Source organism: Emydura macquarii, unplaced genomic scaffold (assembly GCF_026122565.2).
Source record: "Emydura macquarii macquarii isolate MOO-44397 ecotype Brisbane River unplaced genomic scaffold, CSIRO-AGI_Emac_v2 contig_71, whole genome shotgun sequence".
In the NCBI taxonomy this organism is placed as follows: Eukaryota; Metazoa; Chordata; order Testudines; family Chelidae; genus Emydura; species Emydura macquarii.
Genome location: NW_027130208.1, coordinates 8,307,010 through 8,326,755, shown reverse-complemented (window position 1 = coordinate 8,326,755; position 19,746 = coordinate 8,307,010). Strand labels below are relative to the sequence as shown.

General features: G+C 43.0%; 1 protein-coding gene across 5 annotated transcripts in view; it reads right to left on the bottom strand.

Moving 5' to 3' along the window:
* The window catches only part of MITF (melanocyte inducing transcription factor), a 160,989-nt gene that overhangs the window by 4,491 nt on the left and 136,752 nt on the right, over positions 1 to 19,746 (bottom strand). For 3 of the 5 annotated variants that reach the window (XM_067542302.1, XM_067542312.1, XM_067542331.1), the window contains exons 5-9: positions 18,788 to 18,883; positions 12,316 to 12,433; positions 7,298 to 7,372; positions 6,184 to 6,259; positions 1,739 to 1,886 (exon numbers count right to left, since the gene is read on the bottom strand). In XM_067542302.1, coding sequence (XP_067398403.1) covers positions 1,739 to 1,886; positions 6,184 to 6,259; positions 7,298 to 7,372; positions 12,316 to 12,433; positions 18,788 to 18,883 — 513 coding nt within the window. The remainder of the gene's footprint in view (positions 1 to 1,738; positions 1,887 to 6,183; positions 6,260 to 7,297; positions 7,373 to 12,315; positions 12,434 to 18,787; positions 18,884 to 19,746) is intronic. The other 2 variants (XM_067542321.1, XM_067542340.1) reach the window with 1 other exon arrangement.

Sequence of the window (19,746 nt, the reverse complement as noted above, 5' to 3'; positions counted from 1 at the left end):
ACCATTTCATTGCCAAAAACAAATTTCACAGGCAAATTTCACAAGACATCTGGAAGCACACCAGCAACTTAAGTTTTCAATGGATATCCAGATCAGGAGTGCAGACAGCAACTTCAGCGAAGCCTTACCGTGCAAAGCTACACCAGATATACTCATAGACTTTAAGGGCAGAAGGGCCCATTATGATCATCTAGTCTGACCTCCTGCACAACGCAGGCCAAACAACCTGACCCACCCACTCCTGTAATAGACCCCTAACCTATGACTGAATTATTGAAGTTCTCAAATCATGGTTTAAAGACTTCAAGGTACAGAGAATCCACCAGAAAGTGACCCGTGCCCCACGCTGCAGAGGAAGGTGAAAACTCCCCAGGGTCTCTGTCAATCTGCCCTAGGGGAAAATTCCTTCCCGACCCTAAATATGGCGATCAGCTAAACCCTGAACACGTGGGCAAGACTCACCAGCCAGACACCAGGGAAAGAATTCTCTGTAGTAACTCAGCACCTGCCCCATCTAACATCCCATCACAGGCCATTGGGCATATTTATCCCTTGTAGTCAAAGATCAGTTAATGTTTTTGTACAACTTGAATTCATAATGACCATAAAGAGAATCACCAAAAATACACTGGTGATAATGGCAAAGTCCTGCTGCTCATAGGGGAAACTGAGGCAATCTCCAGGAAAGAGACACCAACACAGTATATTACTTCCTCTGGTGAAAACCCCCATGGCTTTCCTCAGTGCATTGATTAATTCATTGTTCAATGTATTTTTAATAGCCATGCGGACACTGGCTGGGTTTCCTTACAGCAGCTCAGTACCAGACACAAAGGGGATGCAGAAAGCAGTTAAGTAGAACTGCCAGCTTGGTAGCCTTCAGGGGAATGGTGCTGCAGAACATGGCTGATCTCCTGTTCCTCTCTTTTCCACCCTCAGCACTGCCTCTCCGGCCCCACTGAGTTTATTCTGTGCAGAGCAGCAGCTGAGGGGCTCCTGCAGACTATCAGGGAAGGGGTATTAATGTAGAATCATTCCATTCTCCCTTCCAGAGGACAGGGAGAAGAACCTGCAGGGAGGACTCCCTCTATCTGCCGACCACAGGGACAGCCTGTGCCTAGAGTTGGAGCTCTGTGTGAATTTGTAAAAGCTTCACACAACGTTGCTTCACTCAACTGCTTGTTTAGGAAGCTGGCCTGAGAGTGGAAAACCGTGAGCATCTTGAGTCAAAAAGCACTTGAACCTAATTTGACCACATTGACAATTGCTCCATATATAATATGGTACTGTGGGGCTCATCCTGCTCTTACTGGAGTGCATGGCAAATCTTCCTCTGCCTACAATGAGAGCAGGATTGGACTCCTTATTTGTATGTACAACATCATAATGTCCAGGGCAGTTTGCAGTCCTTAGAATTGTTGGGGTGGGGGCTGAGGGACAGTAGTGGGAGCAGAGACACACTAAACTACAAATGCTTTACCAGAAGGCTAGAGAATTATCTGCTATCTAGAAGCATCTCACTTTTTAAAGTTCTTCCTACAACATAGCCAGGTCTTCTGCAACTGGAGGACCAAGAACTCTACAAGTTCAACTCAGCATTAACCATAGCTATTGCAGGTCCAGCATGATGGCTCCCTCTAAGTTACCCAGTGAACTGACATTTCCTTGCAGCAATAGATGTGAACGATATACATACATGCAGCTATTACGTTCATTCACAATGTATTTAGCAGCAAACCTGTATTCTGAGCAAGAGATGTCTGTTGGCATGTTCTAGTTTCTTCTGCCTGTTCTCAAGTTCTTTCGTGCGTTGCTGTTCTCGTTGCAGTTTGCGGATATAGTCCACAGATGCTTTCAAAATGGTGCCTTTATTCCAGCGCATGTCCCTATAAAAGCGGTGTTGGAAAAAATAAATCTCTCACCCAGATGATCAGCCAAAAAAATCTGCAGTAACATTTACAGCAACGCCTGATCTAGACACACGATGGGGTTTGAAAAGAGCCTTGTGTTATACACTAGGGGGAGCCAGAGGGCAATTCATCAGCAGGCAGCCTACTGTGCGGGATGCGGAGTCAGGTATTACTGAAGGCAGGTGGGTGGCACAGTCAGGACACATGCTCACCGCTGCTTTCTCCTGGGAATGAAACTGCCGGGATGGGAAATTACAGGACTGAAGGAGTCAAGTGCCGCACGGCTCTCGTTCTAGTGCAGTAGTAAAAAGGGACAGAGCAGCTGGAGACGGGGGGACTCACTCAACTTTCAGTGGTTGGTTGGTTTTTGTTTTAAATTACAAATCGACTTTGATTAAAGCAGAGGACAGGCATTTAGGCTTTGGCAACAGCAACTTCAGCTTCTACACCTGGCTCAATACTGAGAGACGTGATCTGCTTAACGATCTCCGAGGGACTGTGTAAATCAATGAGACGCTCGTGGATACACCTCTGGAAACAATCCCAGGTCTTAGAACCCTCACCACACGGTGTTTCCCTAGGAGTGATTTGCAGAGTCTCAGCAGGCATGTGAACAGGTCCTTTCACTTTTAGATTCTTCTCCTTGGCGCCTCTGATCATGTCAGCACAGACCTTTCAATGACGTCTGTGAGACTGCTTGACTAAACCCTCCGAACGAGCAATGCTGGATTTCAACTTTGAACATATTTGAACTCCCCTTCACCAATGGCCAACTCTAGTCCTGGACAGCAGGGACGTGCTACTGACTGGGAGAAAAGGGTCTGGGAGCATTGGACAGCCTCCCACGCAGCAGCAGGGCAGGACTCCTATGCCCTCTTTAGCCACTAACACACCCGCTCAGGAGGCGACATCTACACTTCCGGCAGTATGCAGAGTACAGGCACTACACGTGTAACCACACACAGCAGGGAAAGGCAGGCTGCGTCCACACTTGTCACTGTGGTGTGTAGCTACGTGCAGCAGGGAAAGGCTCTGGCAGGGCAGAACCAGAGCCTTTCATTGCTGCCTCCCCCAGTCAGGGCCTTTCATTGCGGCAGGGAAAGGCTCCAGCAGCAGTGATGCAGCGGGACACTACACTGCTAAAAATAGCAGTGCGGACGTGGGAGACATGGCTTGGATGTGTAAAAAGCCAGGTAGGGTTTTTACCTTCGGGGTTCTACTCGCTTAAGCCATGCCTTGCCATCTACACCACTTTTGTTCATACTCGTGCTAGTGGAGCATGCAGTGTCTGCACACTACACGCCGCCACCGGCATAGATGTACCCAGTGTGACCAGCTCCACACCAGTCAGTGAGCTCTGGTCCAAGGGGAAGTCATCTGCTGATATGGGGATGTGGTGAACCGTCCAGGCAACCAGCACACACAATTTACGTGTTAGCTAGGAGTGCATGGTACTCCTTTGCTCATGGAAGAGTGCACGCACAAACAGTCTCCCCTATGGAATCCTACCTTGGCTGGCAAGGCACTAGAACTAAAGGTTGCATTGCGAAATATCTCTGCTCCCATTTACATTGATTAAGGTCAAATTTTTCCTGGAAGGGTCTCATCACACTATCGAGCTATTAAAATGCATACAGAGCAGCAAGGCTCAGATCTAACATGCCGGTACACAGCAACACACACAGTTGACTGACAATGCGACAGAGTGCATTTTCCAGGGATTCCCTAGTAGGGGAGGAGGAGGAGACATTTTGCGTAGGGTGGGGGACAAAGAGCAATTAATAGTGCTGCAAGGAAATGTTTTGGCTTTTCTTTTTTAAAGCTGTCAAAGAGAGTGCAAGGAAAGTGTATTTTCCTGCTATTCAGCTTAGCGTGCTCATCCTTTGAGAACTTCAGCGTACTGATCTTCACGCTGATGATTAATACTGGTCACTGGGTCTCAAGCAATATATCTAACCACTTGATAAATGCTTATGTAATGAATGCCCAGCCCTAGCCCCTGCTTTATTTACTCACTCCTTGGCACTGAGAAATTGTTACGAAGAGTGAAATATAGAACATTATTTTCAATCTTCAGGACAGAAAAAGCAAATGAGCAGTTGCTAGATTATCCAATCTCTGTACCAAAAATGTAAACAGCGTGAAACGTGAACTGACAGATTCTCTCAGTGGTCGTTCCAGAAGAATCAAAAACTGTTGTGTATATTGAATTTCTGTGGCAATGCAAAATAGATGGAGGTCATCATCTCAAGAGACACGGGTTAATCAAGTTACTCCATCAATATTCCTCCAAAGGGAACAATAACTTTCCTGTTTTGATACTGGTATAGACTGATAAAGCCTCATTGATAGTGGAGAATACAAGAGATTTCAAAATATAAATAGCCCAAACCCTATGCTCCTTGGATAAAATGGCCGCTCATTTTAATTACCAAAACTGGAGTTTGGTCAAGACACCAGGATTAATACCTTTACCCTTATGAAAAATGCTCTGGGATAATTAAGCCCATGGGGTCAGACCTTTGCTTTAAGTACCATTTGAAAGATCTACCAGCTATGTCAAGGCAAGGATAAGCTTGTTTGAGAAATGGTAGCCACTCCAAGGATGACCAAATGGATTGACCAGGAATTGGAGTGAGTGCCTACGCTTCAAGTTCACATCCATTTGTTGAACTGGGCTTCGATCTAGGGGAATACGCTGGTAGTGCTTGCAATCACGTCCTTTCTGTTAGGGGTGTACCTCACAATACCCTTCTTAAACTGCAAGAAAGGCTTCCCTACATGGAGAAATTGACTGACATAGCTATCACTGAATAAGTTATTCTGCAATCGCTATTCCAGAATAGCTCCCTGTGTGGACAACAGAGATACGTCAGTTCTGGAATAGTTACTCATCTCCCAAAGTGGAGTAAATAAAACAGAATAAAATCACTTTTATTTGGGAATAGTGTCCACGTGGAGGAGTTTTGGCAGAATAGCCATGCCAGTCAACTTCCCCCATGTAAACAACGCCTAATAAATTCCATTGGTGCCTAATCCTTGCAAGAGGGTTAGGATACGTGGATTGCTTGCAGGCATTGTACGGGTAAGACTGGAACGCGCAGATATTTTAACCCCCCTGTCCAAGCCCATCATGATGGTATTTATGTGGGTTTGCCCATCTGTGGATGATGATGAGAATCAGCATGTCAAGATAAGATTTAGGCCCACGGGAACACAGAAAAGTATCTGGCTCAGCTCACTAGCCAGCTGGGATCCCATTCTGGGTAATGCATCAGGGACCAAAGAACTCCCAATTCACGTAGTAGAACAGGAGAGAAGCAGCAGCTTTGTTGTTTTTGTTTTTTTTACTTGAGAGGACTATCTGCTTGGGGGCACTTGGTCTGCTATGACAGTTCAAATGGATACTAATCAGAACAATGTCCACTTGGTCTAGTATCTTACCCAGCGGTGGCCAGCACCAGAGGAAGGTATAAAACCTCCATGGGGAGCAGTTATATACCAACATGCTAGTAGGAAAGTTTCTTCCTACCCAAGGCAGTTTGTGTCAAGTGCGTGATCAGACATCCACGGACTCAATGGTAATACTCCCACTGACTTCAATAGGCATGGATTCAGGCCTTTAGTGATTGGCTTAGGTCCTGGAAACATGAAAGTTTCAGATCCCTTATGTATTTTTATCCTAGCTGTGGTAAATTAACTACAGTAAATTACTTAATAAAGCTACTTCTGCATGGATGTGCAAGTCTGGACATGTTTATTGCAAGTTCATGGTCAATGATGCGGAGAACTGGGACAAAGCCAGAGTCATTGTGTTTTTTCTGTTTTCTGAAAGGGTGGGGCAGTATACTACGTGCTCACCGACACAATTACTGCCAAGGTCCTGCAGACCAGACATGTGCTTTTGCAAAGGCTAACTCATTGCCTAATATGATTCATTAAGATATACCATCTAAACAACTTCCCAAAAGTTAGTCAGAATCTTCAAACATTTCAGTTGCTGTGAAGAGACTCAGTGCTATGACCTTACCGGGGTTTGTCTACACAGGGAAGTTAGTGCACAACAAGCTACAGTGTGAATTTCCAGCACACTAGCTACTCCGCACTAACTGTCCAGGTGGACTCTCTTGCCGGGTGCTAAGACTGCTCTTGGGGTGGTTTAGCTTAATGCACTCCCAAAATACAGTAAGCGACTGAGCACAAAGGCGCTTTCAGGAGAACAGATTTTATTTTGGGAAAGACATTTAAACAAAAATTCACACATCGTACTTACGGGTCATTCGATTTCGGAATCAAAGTGCCTAGCTCTTTAATGCGGTCGTTAATATTAAATATTCTCCTTCGTTCAACTTCAGAAAAACAACAGAGGAATATACATTAGTAACGATAATGCTTTCTGCTTACAGAATGCAGCCCCTTTAACTGAAAGATTTCAAAAACACTTTATGCTTTATTCTTATATAAATGTGTACTTTATACATCACTTAAGCTTTGTAACATACTTGTGATATTTATACCCATTTTATAATTAGATAAATTGAGAGACAGAAGCTGAGTGGTTTGTCCAAGGGCATCCAGTTTGTCAGCAGCAAGGCAGGAAGGATCGAAGGTTCTGAGTGCCAGTCTTATTCTTTAAGCACTTTGCCATACCTTCCTCAAAACCCAGCATGATCACAATTAAAAATCTTAAACCACACTGCGCCATCAAAGAGAAGTCACTATTGAACCCAATGGGGGAGCTCTGCTTTCTAACTAGACGTGTGAAATTGTTTCTTGTTTTTAGAAATTATATAAAGGATACTTTAACTGTCCTTTTAGAATTTTTAAGTTATTAATACACATTCATGGCTGGTTAATATAAATGTATACTCCTTAAAAAAATAAAAATATAGATATGCTTATACTTAGCCACCCAAGTTTAAAGAAGAAATACATGAATTGACTGCACACATTCATTTTTAGTTAAAACCACACAGATTGTCCTGGTAAAAGTTTGTATGGTGTGTTTGTCAAAGGCAATTGGCCAAAGACTCCTCAGTTATACCAGTGCAAACTCACCTGAATTTAAGAATTTGGATCATATTCTAATAAGTTTAAAAAATTGTTCTCATTCATATAGATTTTTGAAAAAACAAACAATACTGTTTTAAATCGATAGCAAGTTTAAGCAATCAATATGAGAGAATTTGGGATATTTGATCTGTGGCTATACCAATAAAGTTGTGTCAGTACCACACAGTAAACCATCCAATGCTTTAAGAGGCCTGCATTCCAATACCTTTTTAAAAATAATTAAATCCTTAATAATTATCCATGTGACTTACCCTTCACTGTGAGTCATCAATTAAAATATTAAGGAAATCATATATTGCGCAGAATCAACTTACTTAAGTTGTGATTGTCTTTCTTTTGCCTCTCTTTAGCCAGTGCCCTTGCTTCTGACTCTGTAGGAAAAATACACGCTGTGCACGTGAATGAAGTCATTAGAATTTTGGAAATTCAAGGAACACAACATAGCAATTGATAAAACACATTTCTGATGTCATTGATCTATGACTGGGGATATGTCTCACTACGGACACTACACTGGCATAGCTACATCACCATAGCTTTTCCGACATAACCCCATACCGTAGATGCAGCCTACAGAGACGGAAAGGGTTTTTCCATCTGAGTGGGAATACCACCTTCCCAAATGACGATAGCTACATCGAGGGAAGCACTCTTCCATTGACATAGCTGTGTCTACACAGGGGGTTTTTCACACCCCCGACTGACATAGGTAAGTCAGCCTAACTTTAAGTTTAGTCCAAGCCTAAGAAAAGAGAAGGGACCTATTTCAGAAAGGTTCCCAAGCACAATGCTAAGACACAACTATGGCAGTGCAAGAATTATCCAAGCATTACAGAAAACAATTCACTTCTTCAGAAGTTTAGAAGCAATAGGTGAAATCCATCCCCGAGTGAAATTCATCGACTCCACTGGAGTTACAACAGGAAAGACGTTAACCCAAAAGCTCTACAGAGGCATCTGCATTGCCAGGAACAGGGTGAGATTCTTGCAGACAAGAAAAGGGTTTAAATCCCACAAGGAAAGGTGGAGTGAAAAATATTTTTAAAAACACTCTAAATCTGCAATTGCACATATTTCTGTTGCAATACAAATAATTTTACTCAACACATGGGAACACAATGCAAAACAAGAAAGAGGCAGCTCAACCACAGAAAAAAAATGATGTGGTTTTCCTGAACAGGGGAAAGGAACAGACCCAGAAACCTCTGCATCTAGCAAAAAGCCCTAGCAATTGGAAAAGTAATACCATTTGGTTCCGAATGAAAACAAAGGTAATACATACAAGATCTATCACCCTGATGGCAAGACTGCTTTCAAAAAGAGCTTGCATTAGACAGCGTTTGATGACTCAGGGCCTGATCCTTCAAACACAGATAGAAACAAGTTCTTATTCCCAGGAATAACCCCATTGACTTTCAGGCATTCCACTTGGAAAGGTTTGCAGGTTGGGCTGCTTGGAGAACAGCACAAGAGGAAGCAGACACCACCAGTTTAGCCTCCTAAAAGCCTCCTCAGGCTGTCAGTGATGCTGTCTGTTTCCTTTGCCAGTGAAGGTGATAACCACAAGATGAAGTGTATTTTTAAAACGACAGTTTTGGTAAACCTCACCCAGATTTTAAATTGATCTTCATTTGAAAAGGCACGATCTACCTAATATAGAAGAAGCTAAGAGACTGTTCAGTACAGGGACATAAGTGCTGTGAAGTCAGAGGCGTTATTTATTGGAATTAAGCCAACGAACGAGACTAAGGCCATGCCTTACAAGCTTACAGTGGCACAGCTGCACCCAGTGTTATGCCGACGGGAGGGAGCTCTCCTGTCGACATAATAAAACCAGCTCAACAAGAAGCTATGTTGGTGGGAGAGCGTCTCCTGCTGACACAGCGCTGTGCACGTGAGCACTTATGTCGGCAAAGCTCACCTCGCTTGGGGGGGAGGAGGTATTCTTCACACCCCTGAGCGACAAAACTTTTGCTGACATAAGTGCTAGTGTAGACATGGCTTAAGTATTTGAGTGGCCATCTAACATGTACAGGTCAGCACAATAAGAGGCTTACAGTAGATCTTTTCTTGATATAAAATACTTAACCGTTACAGTAATACAGGGCCCTTCATTATTAGATAAAATAATGAACAAACACATCACCTTCATTAGGGATATCGCTAGAATACAACAGCTCTAACTTTCCTCACCAGGACTTTTTTCCCCACTCCATTTTTTTCTTAAAGGCAAAATAACTATGCAGCTTTCCAGTTGTGCTCTGCACTCCTGACTTTTAGGCCACCTGTTGAGAGGTGTAACTGAAACTTCAGACAGTGTGAATTCTGGGAGAGCACTGGAGTTACTCAGAGAGAGTTCTCTGAAAACTGGGCTCCGTATGCATCTAATTTATTTTTCAGAGTACACTATGTGAAGGGCTACATATAAAAATGGATATTACCGGCTGAACATTTTTACATACACGTGGAGCTGTGCAGAACATGCTGATTTCATTTCATTTCATTCAAGGTGCCAATCCTTTTCCATCCTTACACACTGATTTTGGGGGTTCATTCTAGCCCAACATGGCACAGGCTAAACGCAAAATCAATGACCTTTGTTAAGTTCTGTGGCTGCTTAACGGAGAGAACTTAGCATGTGACCCATTATCACAAGTTCAGTTACAAAGACAACACCCTCGAAAGGTCTTCCCTGTGTCTTTTCCTTCTGTGGGCTGTGGATTTCAAGTCCTGCCCAAAGTATCAGGTAATAAGGATTTCCTTTGGAGCATTTGGAGTTGACCATTTCATTGCTCTTAATTGGGACTAACACTAATATTCTGGGCAGACGAGTGGCATGGTACTTCTTGCTTTGCGTTAGATTCCAGAGTGGGCGTGGGAAAGCTTGAAAGGCTACAGAAGACTACGGGATGCCTGCATCAAAATCTGGCTCTACCATAGTTTGGACCATGAAAGAAGTATAAGGTCTTGCAGGGCCAAAACTGTAGAAAGCGGACTTCTGAGTGAACAGTGCTACGGGTGAAGGCTGCGTCGCCGGTGACAGTGGAGGTCTCGTGATCCTTCCTGTCATAGCAAAGTGTGATTTGAATGGATTTGGTTTGTCGAGGCACTTGCTCCTCTTCATGAATGTGTGGCAGGACGACTTTTAGAAAAGGAGCAAATGCCAAGGAAATTTAATAAAGACTGTGACAGAAGCCATCACATGTTCTCACTACCATGGTACTTCCAGACCTCAGCTGTGGGACAGCAAAGACCTTTCTATCCTGAGGATGCAGAGATCAGACTACCGGGGACACCAAAATCCTGGTTTACAAGTACAGATGTCCCCAAGGAAAACACTACTTTCTGATTTGGACTGATACTCCCTCATCCCTACATCCAGACTATTGCTTTTAAAGAGAAATTCTTCAGATGCTTCCATATTTGTATATGCATTCTGGTACCACACGTAAGATAGTAGGCACTGTCCACACACATGGGAAGCTAGTGACCCGCATACCACCTGCTAGCACATATTTTGAAGTCCCTGCTCTTAGAGTATGCAAACCATTGCTCTGAACCACCTCCAACTAAGGACTGATTGTGCCAAAGAGACAGTCAGCCTAACTCCAGACCCTTATCTTGACTTAACACCACCTCTGTAAGAGCATTCCTCATTCACAGACTATTTTTTGCTTTACGTCCCAAGTCTTGCACAACTTTGCCCTGTGTATCTGCCTGTCTGGCTGGTTTCCTATGTATTCCCTCAGGCTGTGTGTTTAGTTCCACCCAGAGGCTCAGTTAACTTTCTGCCATTGTGGAACATCCTGTATCTCGTTGCTACGGTCTGCAATCAGACTCCCTTCGCACATCTCTACACCTCTGCTGCAATCCTAATGGCCTTCCAAGGCAATCTACCATTTTTGGCAGCCACAACAGCCCACAGAGTTTGCCCACAGACTTTTCTTGCTGTAGAGAGAAGTGTAGTTTTGTTTGCGTGGTGTGACCATGTCAGAAAGCAAATAGTACCAATGCCTCAGCACTGGCACAGAGGTAGGACTCCCTCCCAGCAGAGTCAACTTGTGGAACTGTTCAGGAAATCCATTTAAGATCCCTGCTGTCTAACACCTGGGGTTTCATTCAGTCAGCTTGTGAGCTTGCAGAAAGCCAACCTAGCAAATAGGTAAGAACGTAGGCAGCCAAGATTCTATGCCTCTAACACGTCTACTGAAGGTTGCATTCCTAGTTGTATCTAAATACCCGACTGTCCTCAGAGTACGTCTCTTGTTAAGAGGAATGGTTGTGTGCTTTAAAACTAGTTTTCAAAAGTCTTCCTGGGTTTACATGTGTTTCAGGGGTACAGTGGGCTGAACTATCCCCGAAATGTGGTTAGCTGCTATTTTGCGTCATTCCCAAAATGAAAGTGAAACTAAGAGTGAGAGATGCCTCAGAGAACGCCAGCTTCTTCCTTCTCCAAAATGCAGCCACAATCTTAAAGCTTCATTCTAATATGCTTCTGCATATATTTAAACATTGGAATAGGTTTTTTTGAAACTCATGTCTTTTTAAGATGTATGTTCTATCCCTTGGGGTTGCAAAGGACAGGGATTCTATCAATCTGTTTCTTTCTAATGCATCTAAAAGTTTGGGATCAGAGCACTGTTCATATGTAAGGAAAGGCTGTTTTAGGACTTAGGTGATGAGATATTTTGGAAGATTCTTAATCTTTATTATGATAGTCAATTAATAAATATCCATTCATTCCACAATACCTGACCACTTAAATGCAGCAGCAAAGGGTAATTTGACACTTGTTACAGGATCCCACATTCCTAGCTTGGCAGTATTACAAATTATTTTCTTATAATTAATAATCACTCCCATTGGCAGAGAGTCACAGCATACAGTATTCTTCTCCAGGAAGTCTCTTGAGAAGAATTATGTTAATTCAAGTTGCTATTTTACGTCTAGCTGAAGCAGCATACAACAGGTCCAAGCTAGAGAGTAGCTATGTAAGAAATGCAGAGCTTTCGATCTTTAAAATGATGCAGGGTTTTACTCTGCACACTGATTACAAAAACCCTTGGATTTCCACACATTATGGCATGGTCCTTGTTTGCTACAAAGCAGACTGAGAACATACATATGGACAGGAAACTGACCCCATTATTAAAATCATCCCGCATGTGCTGTGTAATGGAAGCTAACAGGCCTGCTATGAAATGCACAGCAAACTGGAGAAAAGAGCACCTCCAAATTTCTCTTTTCATAACTGAATTTTTAAAACCGTATCTTAACAAGGAAACCCCTTATGTCAGATCACTTCAAGAGACAGCATGTTAAGATCATTTACCTGTGAGCTCCCTTTTTATATTGGGAAGATTAGCTGGACACGAGTTGCTGATGTTTAGCCCTGAAGGAGGCATGCCTGGGTTGCCATAAAGGTCAATCAAATTGCCAGACACAGGTAACTGAAAAAGATAAAAGAGAAGAGGATCACTTGCTGTGTCCCATCTGAAACACTCGAAAAGAGCCAACATTTGCGAAGAAATTTGTTCTCTACTCCATGTGCAAGCATGGCTCCCAATAAGGCTAGTGACAATAACTACTCAGAGAGAATTTTGCAGTGCTTTCTCAAAGGCGTGATCCCGGGAGACACAGAAAGCAAAGAATGAGACAGAATATACAGACAATGCAATTTTTAATACAGGGGAAAAAAAAACCCAGGAAGCCCAGGAACTTCACTCTCCAGGCTACAAAGGACCACGACATAAGAACTAACGAGAATTTTCATATGTTATATTGTTCCCATACAGTTAGTTTAAAAAACCCAACAACTGACTATACTTGTATGGGGGAGAGGGAAAAAATGCCCCCAAAGTTTAAAGTGTAACCATAAGAGGGAGCCCAAACTCTGCCATAAATGTAAAAGAGTGAAATTGCCTAACAGAAATGAATACACATTCATCTAAAGTGGACTTGTTTAAGCCAACTGTATTTAGTTTTTTAGATCTGCCTGCCTAGTATAGACCGAGTTTGATTTGTGATTTTCTTGTTCTAATACACATGAGGGGGTGGGAGGGAGTTTCCACACTTTTTTGCATTATATGGGCCACTGTGTCTCAAATCACTGAGTGAAAGGTCTGCGGCATTCTGCATGAGTTGCAAGTACCAGAGAAGGCCTGCTAGGAGGGATCTGCAATAGCTGAGCCTTGTGGCCCCATGAACTCATGCTCCTGATGTAAAGTCACCATGGCACAGGAGAGGGTGCAGGCTGCACCAGTCATGTAACTGAAAAACGCTGGGGCACAGAGCTTATCAGAGAAATACATGGTCAAAAGTGACACCAAGAGTCTTCACCCAACTACACCCAACTCTCCTCAACATGCAGGGACATCGGGAACACACAATGCACACACTGTCCTTACATGCATATGAATGAGGCGAGGAGAACTGGAGTCGTACCTAGTTATTTTTATCTATTTCTACTCTCAGTTACAGCTGTGAACTGATTCTAAAGTAATACCCACATAGGTAAGAGCAGAACTGCCCCCCAGGGGAATTGTGGAGATTCAAGGATATTTTAGTAAGAATTATTCATCCCCAATTAACAAATTCAGAAAATAAGGGCTATGACTTTGTGAGACAGACTATGACCATGAGATCTAATCAGTGATCTCTCTGGCAGATCCATGCTAACGTGTCAATTCCAATTTGATATGGAGTAGGATAGCGTCAAGCTCTCGGGGCAGCGACCATCTTTTTGTTCCCGGTTTGTGTATCATCTAGCACACAGTGGGGTCCCGGTCCATGAGCGGGACTCTTAGCTGTTACTGCAATACAAACTACAATGGAAATGGGAACCCTGTGCCTGAAGAGAACTGGATTCAGGTTGAAATCTGTAGGCAGCACTGTTCACATGCAAAAGATCAGTAGGCTACAACACAGAGCAGAAGATGCTTATTATAGGCAAACAGGAGACACTCATCATAAGTGCACTGGAAGCAATGCCTAGAGTTAAGATTGCCAAGCATTTCCTACTACTGGATCATGTTTTCGGTTGCTTATAACTTTACAATCTTCAACGGTTTAGGCTCCAATTTTCCATACCAGGTGTCTGCCTCAGGCTGAATTTGTTCGGGAAGTACAAGGCTGGGGGGAAAATATGTTGTTTTGCTCACGTTCAAAAATTCTTACAAGTGTTTCAGAAGAAACAAGAAGCTGTACTACCTCAATGCTTTGGGACCGACTTGGAACTTGACAGTCGGGTCTCTAGTGTCCGGGATGCGCCTTTTGCTGGGCCCATGAAACCCAACTAAAATTTGGGCAAGTTATAAGCCTCTGAAAAATCAGAGTATACACATGCTCAATAAAAGTTTGTTAGAGGGTAGCAGATAGAATCGTCAAGGAATTTATCTGCACTGGACATGCTCCATCCCCAAACAGCTCCTGCATGCTGACAGGATTGTGCATATGCTACTCCCAGAGGGCCACTGTGTAGACCCCATGTTGGGGTCTGAGCTGGACTTGTCCTGTAATTGCTCCTCCAGTCTAGAAGAGGGCTTCCTGTGGCACCAAGCATCATGACTGAGCACTAGAAGTCAATCCCTCCCTTCTAGTGCTCAGGCACCGTGGAGGAAAAGGAGGAAGCAGCCAGATTGAATTACAATGGGGTGGAAGTGTGGATTTGGGGGTGAAAAGGTGAGAGAAAATAGGGGCCAAATTTCACTGGGCCAATCTGGAGGGATGGGGGCAGAAGGGCCAATAACCCCTCAATTACATTCCCCTCCAGAGCCTGAAACTGAAGCAAGGATTCTCAAGTATCAACATTCCTCTGATGTCTAGCAAGTATATTTGTGAACCCCATTGACAAAATGAGTCTTTTTCCTCTCTTGGCTCTTCCATTTAGATGATAACAGACCACTCAATAGCTCAAGTGGATCCAAAGGTCCCCCCAATTCTGCTGATAACCCGTCTCTGAGGGACAACATGATTCCATGTGATTGGGTTTTTTTTCTAGTTTCCTTCTTAAGAAAAGAAAAAAAAAACTTAGAAAATTACAGTAAAACCGCATTAAAAGAAAGCGAAGGTTGCAAAGTCAAGCATTCCAAAGTTAGGAAAGTTTTGAAAAGAAGATGCGCTGTGTCTGCGAAACAGCTTTGGGTGTATCCACCTTTGAAAGGCTCTAGGGAACCTAAGAGAAGCTGTGTCCAACTTCCATTGAGTTACATGAAAACAGACAGTCAAATTTTAAAAGGGATACAAGAAAAACAGAACCCAAAAGTGTTTGTGCAGAGCAGCAAACACAGTCCTCGATGGATTTGGGAAACACACAACGGGCATTCCATGACAAAGTGTCATATCCTCTTTGGAAATTATGCATATACGTTTATAAAAGAGATGATAGGGTGGTAGATCAAAGGAACTTAAACGCATAAAAGAGATGCAGAGAGATCTATTTCAGGTAGGGACAGCAAGTTGTAACAGTCTCCCTGCCTAAAACGCTGCAAAGGCAGATTAAGATTTAACATGTTGCCACATGTATATACATATGTATCCCCCCTTTTTGTTTTAATCTGATCCTCTGTTTGGTTTTACTAGAACTCAGGTGGCTTTCCACAGTTTGGGAACTTTCTGAAGATCATCCCAAAGTAGTGAACAACATTCAGCCTCCCAGAAGAGGTAATGGAGGAAGGGTATGTCTGGTACCCAACTCAGTTTGGGTCTCTTGCTCACGAGAGCATGGTATAATGAGACCTCTCCCATCAGATGTCACTCTCAGTGTTTGGTCCTCCAGATGCACAAGCAACACATGAAGTACAGTAACGGTGTACATTTCTGCCACTCTTGTTGCAAGATTATTTCAGGATTCCTGAGAACTATGTAATACTGAAGTCATAATTTCCAACTAAAATAATGGGTTGTTGTGTTGGAATCTAATGAAAGGTCTCTTGGGAAACTGGTGAGAAGTTATGACATTGAACCATCCCACCACTGACGATGTTAGTTGGGATCCCAGCAAAACTACCTTCTTATCTTTTCCCAGTAGAACGAATGTCCACATTCATAGTGCATTTTGAGTAACCAAGATGGAAAACGATCTGTCTAATCAACAAAGCACCATTATGTTTTGAGGGGCTCCCTTTCCCCAACTGGGGCATCCTACCTGTCATTAACACTGTCCTATTCCTTAAAATTCCTCCTGACCTATAAACATCATTCCACAACGAACACGGAGCTCCTCCAAAGAAGAGATTCAACTCTTGCAGCAAAGGCAGATTTTAAAGGAAGTCAGGCTATACACATTCAAGGCACATGTTCAGGAAACATTCCGATTCAGAATTTTGCTTACATTTCCTTGGTTTCAGTGAGTTAACAGTTAAACTTCCCCGCCCAGCTCTGCTTTTTGAACCTAATTTAATGGCTATGTATTACATATAATACCCCAGCTATTCCACCACTGGGTCACTCTCCAGCAGAAACTGCAAGTGGAATGGTGACCTTTGTGATGTATCTTATTGTCAGATCAAATACAACTCACTTGTGATCAAAACTAAAGTGTGAAGACAGGTCTTTGGCGGTGAAGGGCGAGGGCTACACGTTTCTTGCAAGAAAGCCTGATGCTTTTCAATTAAGTGGTGCTGAACCTTCCAGTATCTCCCACTCAGTATAGATCTTCTATTCTGAACATCAAGTAAGCACTGTTACCACATGTAGTAAACTGGGCCTTTTCTTCTTTGTTTATAACAGAACAACAAAGCCTTTGTTATGGTCTAAGCTAAGCTGTGCTATTTATAGCTTGTGAGTCTCTGAAGTCTGCTTCCTTTCCATGTTCTTTCACCTCTTAGTTAAATCAATAGTAAGCCTACAGATGGCACAGTCTTTTTCCTAACGATAGTTAAAGCTACTTATGCTGGAAACTGCATAAAAACAATTAACCGTATGCAATCGTGTTGGACTTTAAAGTTCACTTCCATTTCATTTAAATCACAGGTCTCACCAGCTGATGAGGAAGGCCCACCTATAGGAGCAGAAGGGAGTGAGGGGCAGATCAGAGAGCATGGGAGTTTGGAGGTCTCCATTACAGCCGTGAACTAGTTAGTCTTTACAGTAAATGCTGGCACACATGCCTATTGTGTTATTACTGGGAGCATGTATGCCCATGGGGCAACTGAAAGGGTTCCCCACTAAAATGCCTTTCTGATGGTACAATGTTCCCACATCTGGGATTCCTGTGAAAGGGCATGGGGGAGGAGAAATGTAGGAATCACTTATTGAACGGTCCTCTGGAATTTAGTAGGGATTAATCCAACAGAATTCTATAGAAATCACTCCAAAAATTAACAGATGATATCCTTAATAGGAAGTTGTATACTGCCCAGGGGTTTTTGTTTTAAACCGTGTTATTGGAGTTTTTGTTTTGTTTTTTTCAACGACCCTACAGAATTCCATAGCAGAGGTTTGTGTGCATCTGGAATCATCCCAGGGCACTGGGGAGTGAATTCTGCTCCTGCTGTAGAATTCTACATAGTGGCTCAAAACACCCATTTAAACATTATTTTTATAATCTAGAGGACTTTTCTAAGAGGGATGTAACTAGGGCTTCTACAATGGAGCACATGGGCTTGGAGGGTGTCCCTAAGAGAGGGGTGGGAGTTTCTGGGAAGAAAGAGTTAGGCTGAACAGCATCAGGCAGGTGTTATAAAGGGACAGCAACTAATGCCGGTAGGTTCCTTGAGTACTAGCTGTTAATTCTGGCGTTAAATTTAAAAAAACTTGGGCTCAGATCTACCCAGCCAGATTTAACAGCACTGATACCTAGGCAAACAATTTTTTGGTGTCACCCTCTATGAAAGATCAAAAGAAGAATATACCACCAGTAAATTACATAAATGCATGTAACTCACACCACTGAGTGCAGCTCACTCCTAAAACATGTGGAAACCAAAGAACATTAACTTTTTTTTTTTTAAACGGACCTTAAGTATGCTCTCTCTCACCCTTGCCTGTCTTTTCCATCTCACACATCCCTCCTTTCTTTTCTCTCTGGTTTTCTTCTTCTCTCTTTCCCCTTCTCTCTTTTTTAAGCTATCATTTTCCTTACTTCCTTACGTTATTCTTCTGCCCTCATCTCTTTCTAGCCTTAGGGCTTGTCTACACACAGAAGTTACACTGGTTTAAACTAAAGATGTGATGTTAATCCCTTCAGTTAAACCTGTGCAGTTTTGCATGTGGATACACACAGATTTAAACCTGGCTTGTCTATCTGCTTACCTTGCACCAGATGTAAAGCTACGTACAGATGTAGGGATCTAAGCTGCGGATTCTCCAGGCTGAATTTAACTTCCTTGGGCTAGCTCCATCTCACAATATAAGAAAAAGACTAGGTGAAATGAGCTTACCCTTTGCTAGTTAGAGACTGAGCCAGTGACCATGACAACTTCCCACTGTGGGTGAAGGGAAAAAAACTCCTTCCCTTGCAACTAGCACTGGAACCCCCGAAGTCTGACTTCACAGGCAGATGGTTATGCCTACACCAAAATCCAACCCCTTGTAACTGCTGTCCCACAGAAATTGGTCATTTTTTTTAAAATCAAGTTTCACACTGTTACTTTCCATTGTAAATTCTTAATGCTCTTCCAGAAAGCTCCCCAATTACCATTGCCATGGCATTATATCATCTCCTTAACACTAGAGATGGCTGCTAGCAAAATGTGTTGTGCTCTGATTTCACATTAAAAGCTATTCAAAAGCTGCAGTGATTTAGATCTAGCTAGATGGGACGTCTAGCAGGCAGTACGACGGAAAAGAAAGGACCATTGTACCGTATTTGCCATTTGCAGGGCAGGATCCATCAGGCCAAGGATTTCTTCATTATAACTTGATTCCAAGCTAATTATGTCATCAATTACATCATCCATCTGTAACAGAAAGGTGAATGGGTAAAAATGCAAATGACTTGAAATTGTGTTGGCCACAGGACTTTATATAATAGTAATAATAATTTTAAGAGAGAGAGAGAGACCTCCAGCACTACCCCCCTCATCTGTTGTCTTGGTCTCTGTTGGACTCCTGAAACCAACCCATTTTTCCCATACTCCAATTCCGTCTCCCAGCGGTAATTCCCACTCTCCCAGCCCGGGAGCGGATAAGCTGCCCTCAGATATCATCAATGACATTCTTTAAGCAGCAGGAGGAATCAACATTGAGTGGCATGCAACATTTCCTCCCAGCACATTGAAGATCTGAGTTACTCATTGGTGTGCACAAGCAAGAAACCATAGCTGGAAATCAAGACCACAAGTAGGTGGGTTCAGGAGATATCAGGCAAGGAAAAGGGACACTGTTTCTAGGCCACCAACCAGCTTGGCAATTCTGTGCTTTTCAGAATCCTTTCTTGTGGCAACTTCAGAGAGTTTGTTCTTGAATAACAGCTAACATTTGTATTCTTAGGGAGTTTGATCAGAGTGAGGTTTCAATTACAGCTTTGTAGCCAATATCCTCCACAAACTCAATTTTTTTCCTGAAGTACCCCAAAATCATTGACAGCAGTCAGCAGTGATGTCATGTGCATTGCAGAGGACAGCAACATAGGTCTTACAATCAGCAAAAGACATACATCATTTGAGACTAGCTGGCATATAACTTTACAAAAGGACTGTGGGACTTCTATGAACCTTCCTTCCAACCTCCTCTCCTCACCTTTCCTTCTCTTCTCCTAACCCTTGCATTTCACTCCCTTGCCCATCACCACTGCCAAAGATTTCAAAATTTTGTCCATAAA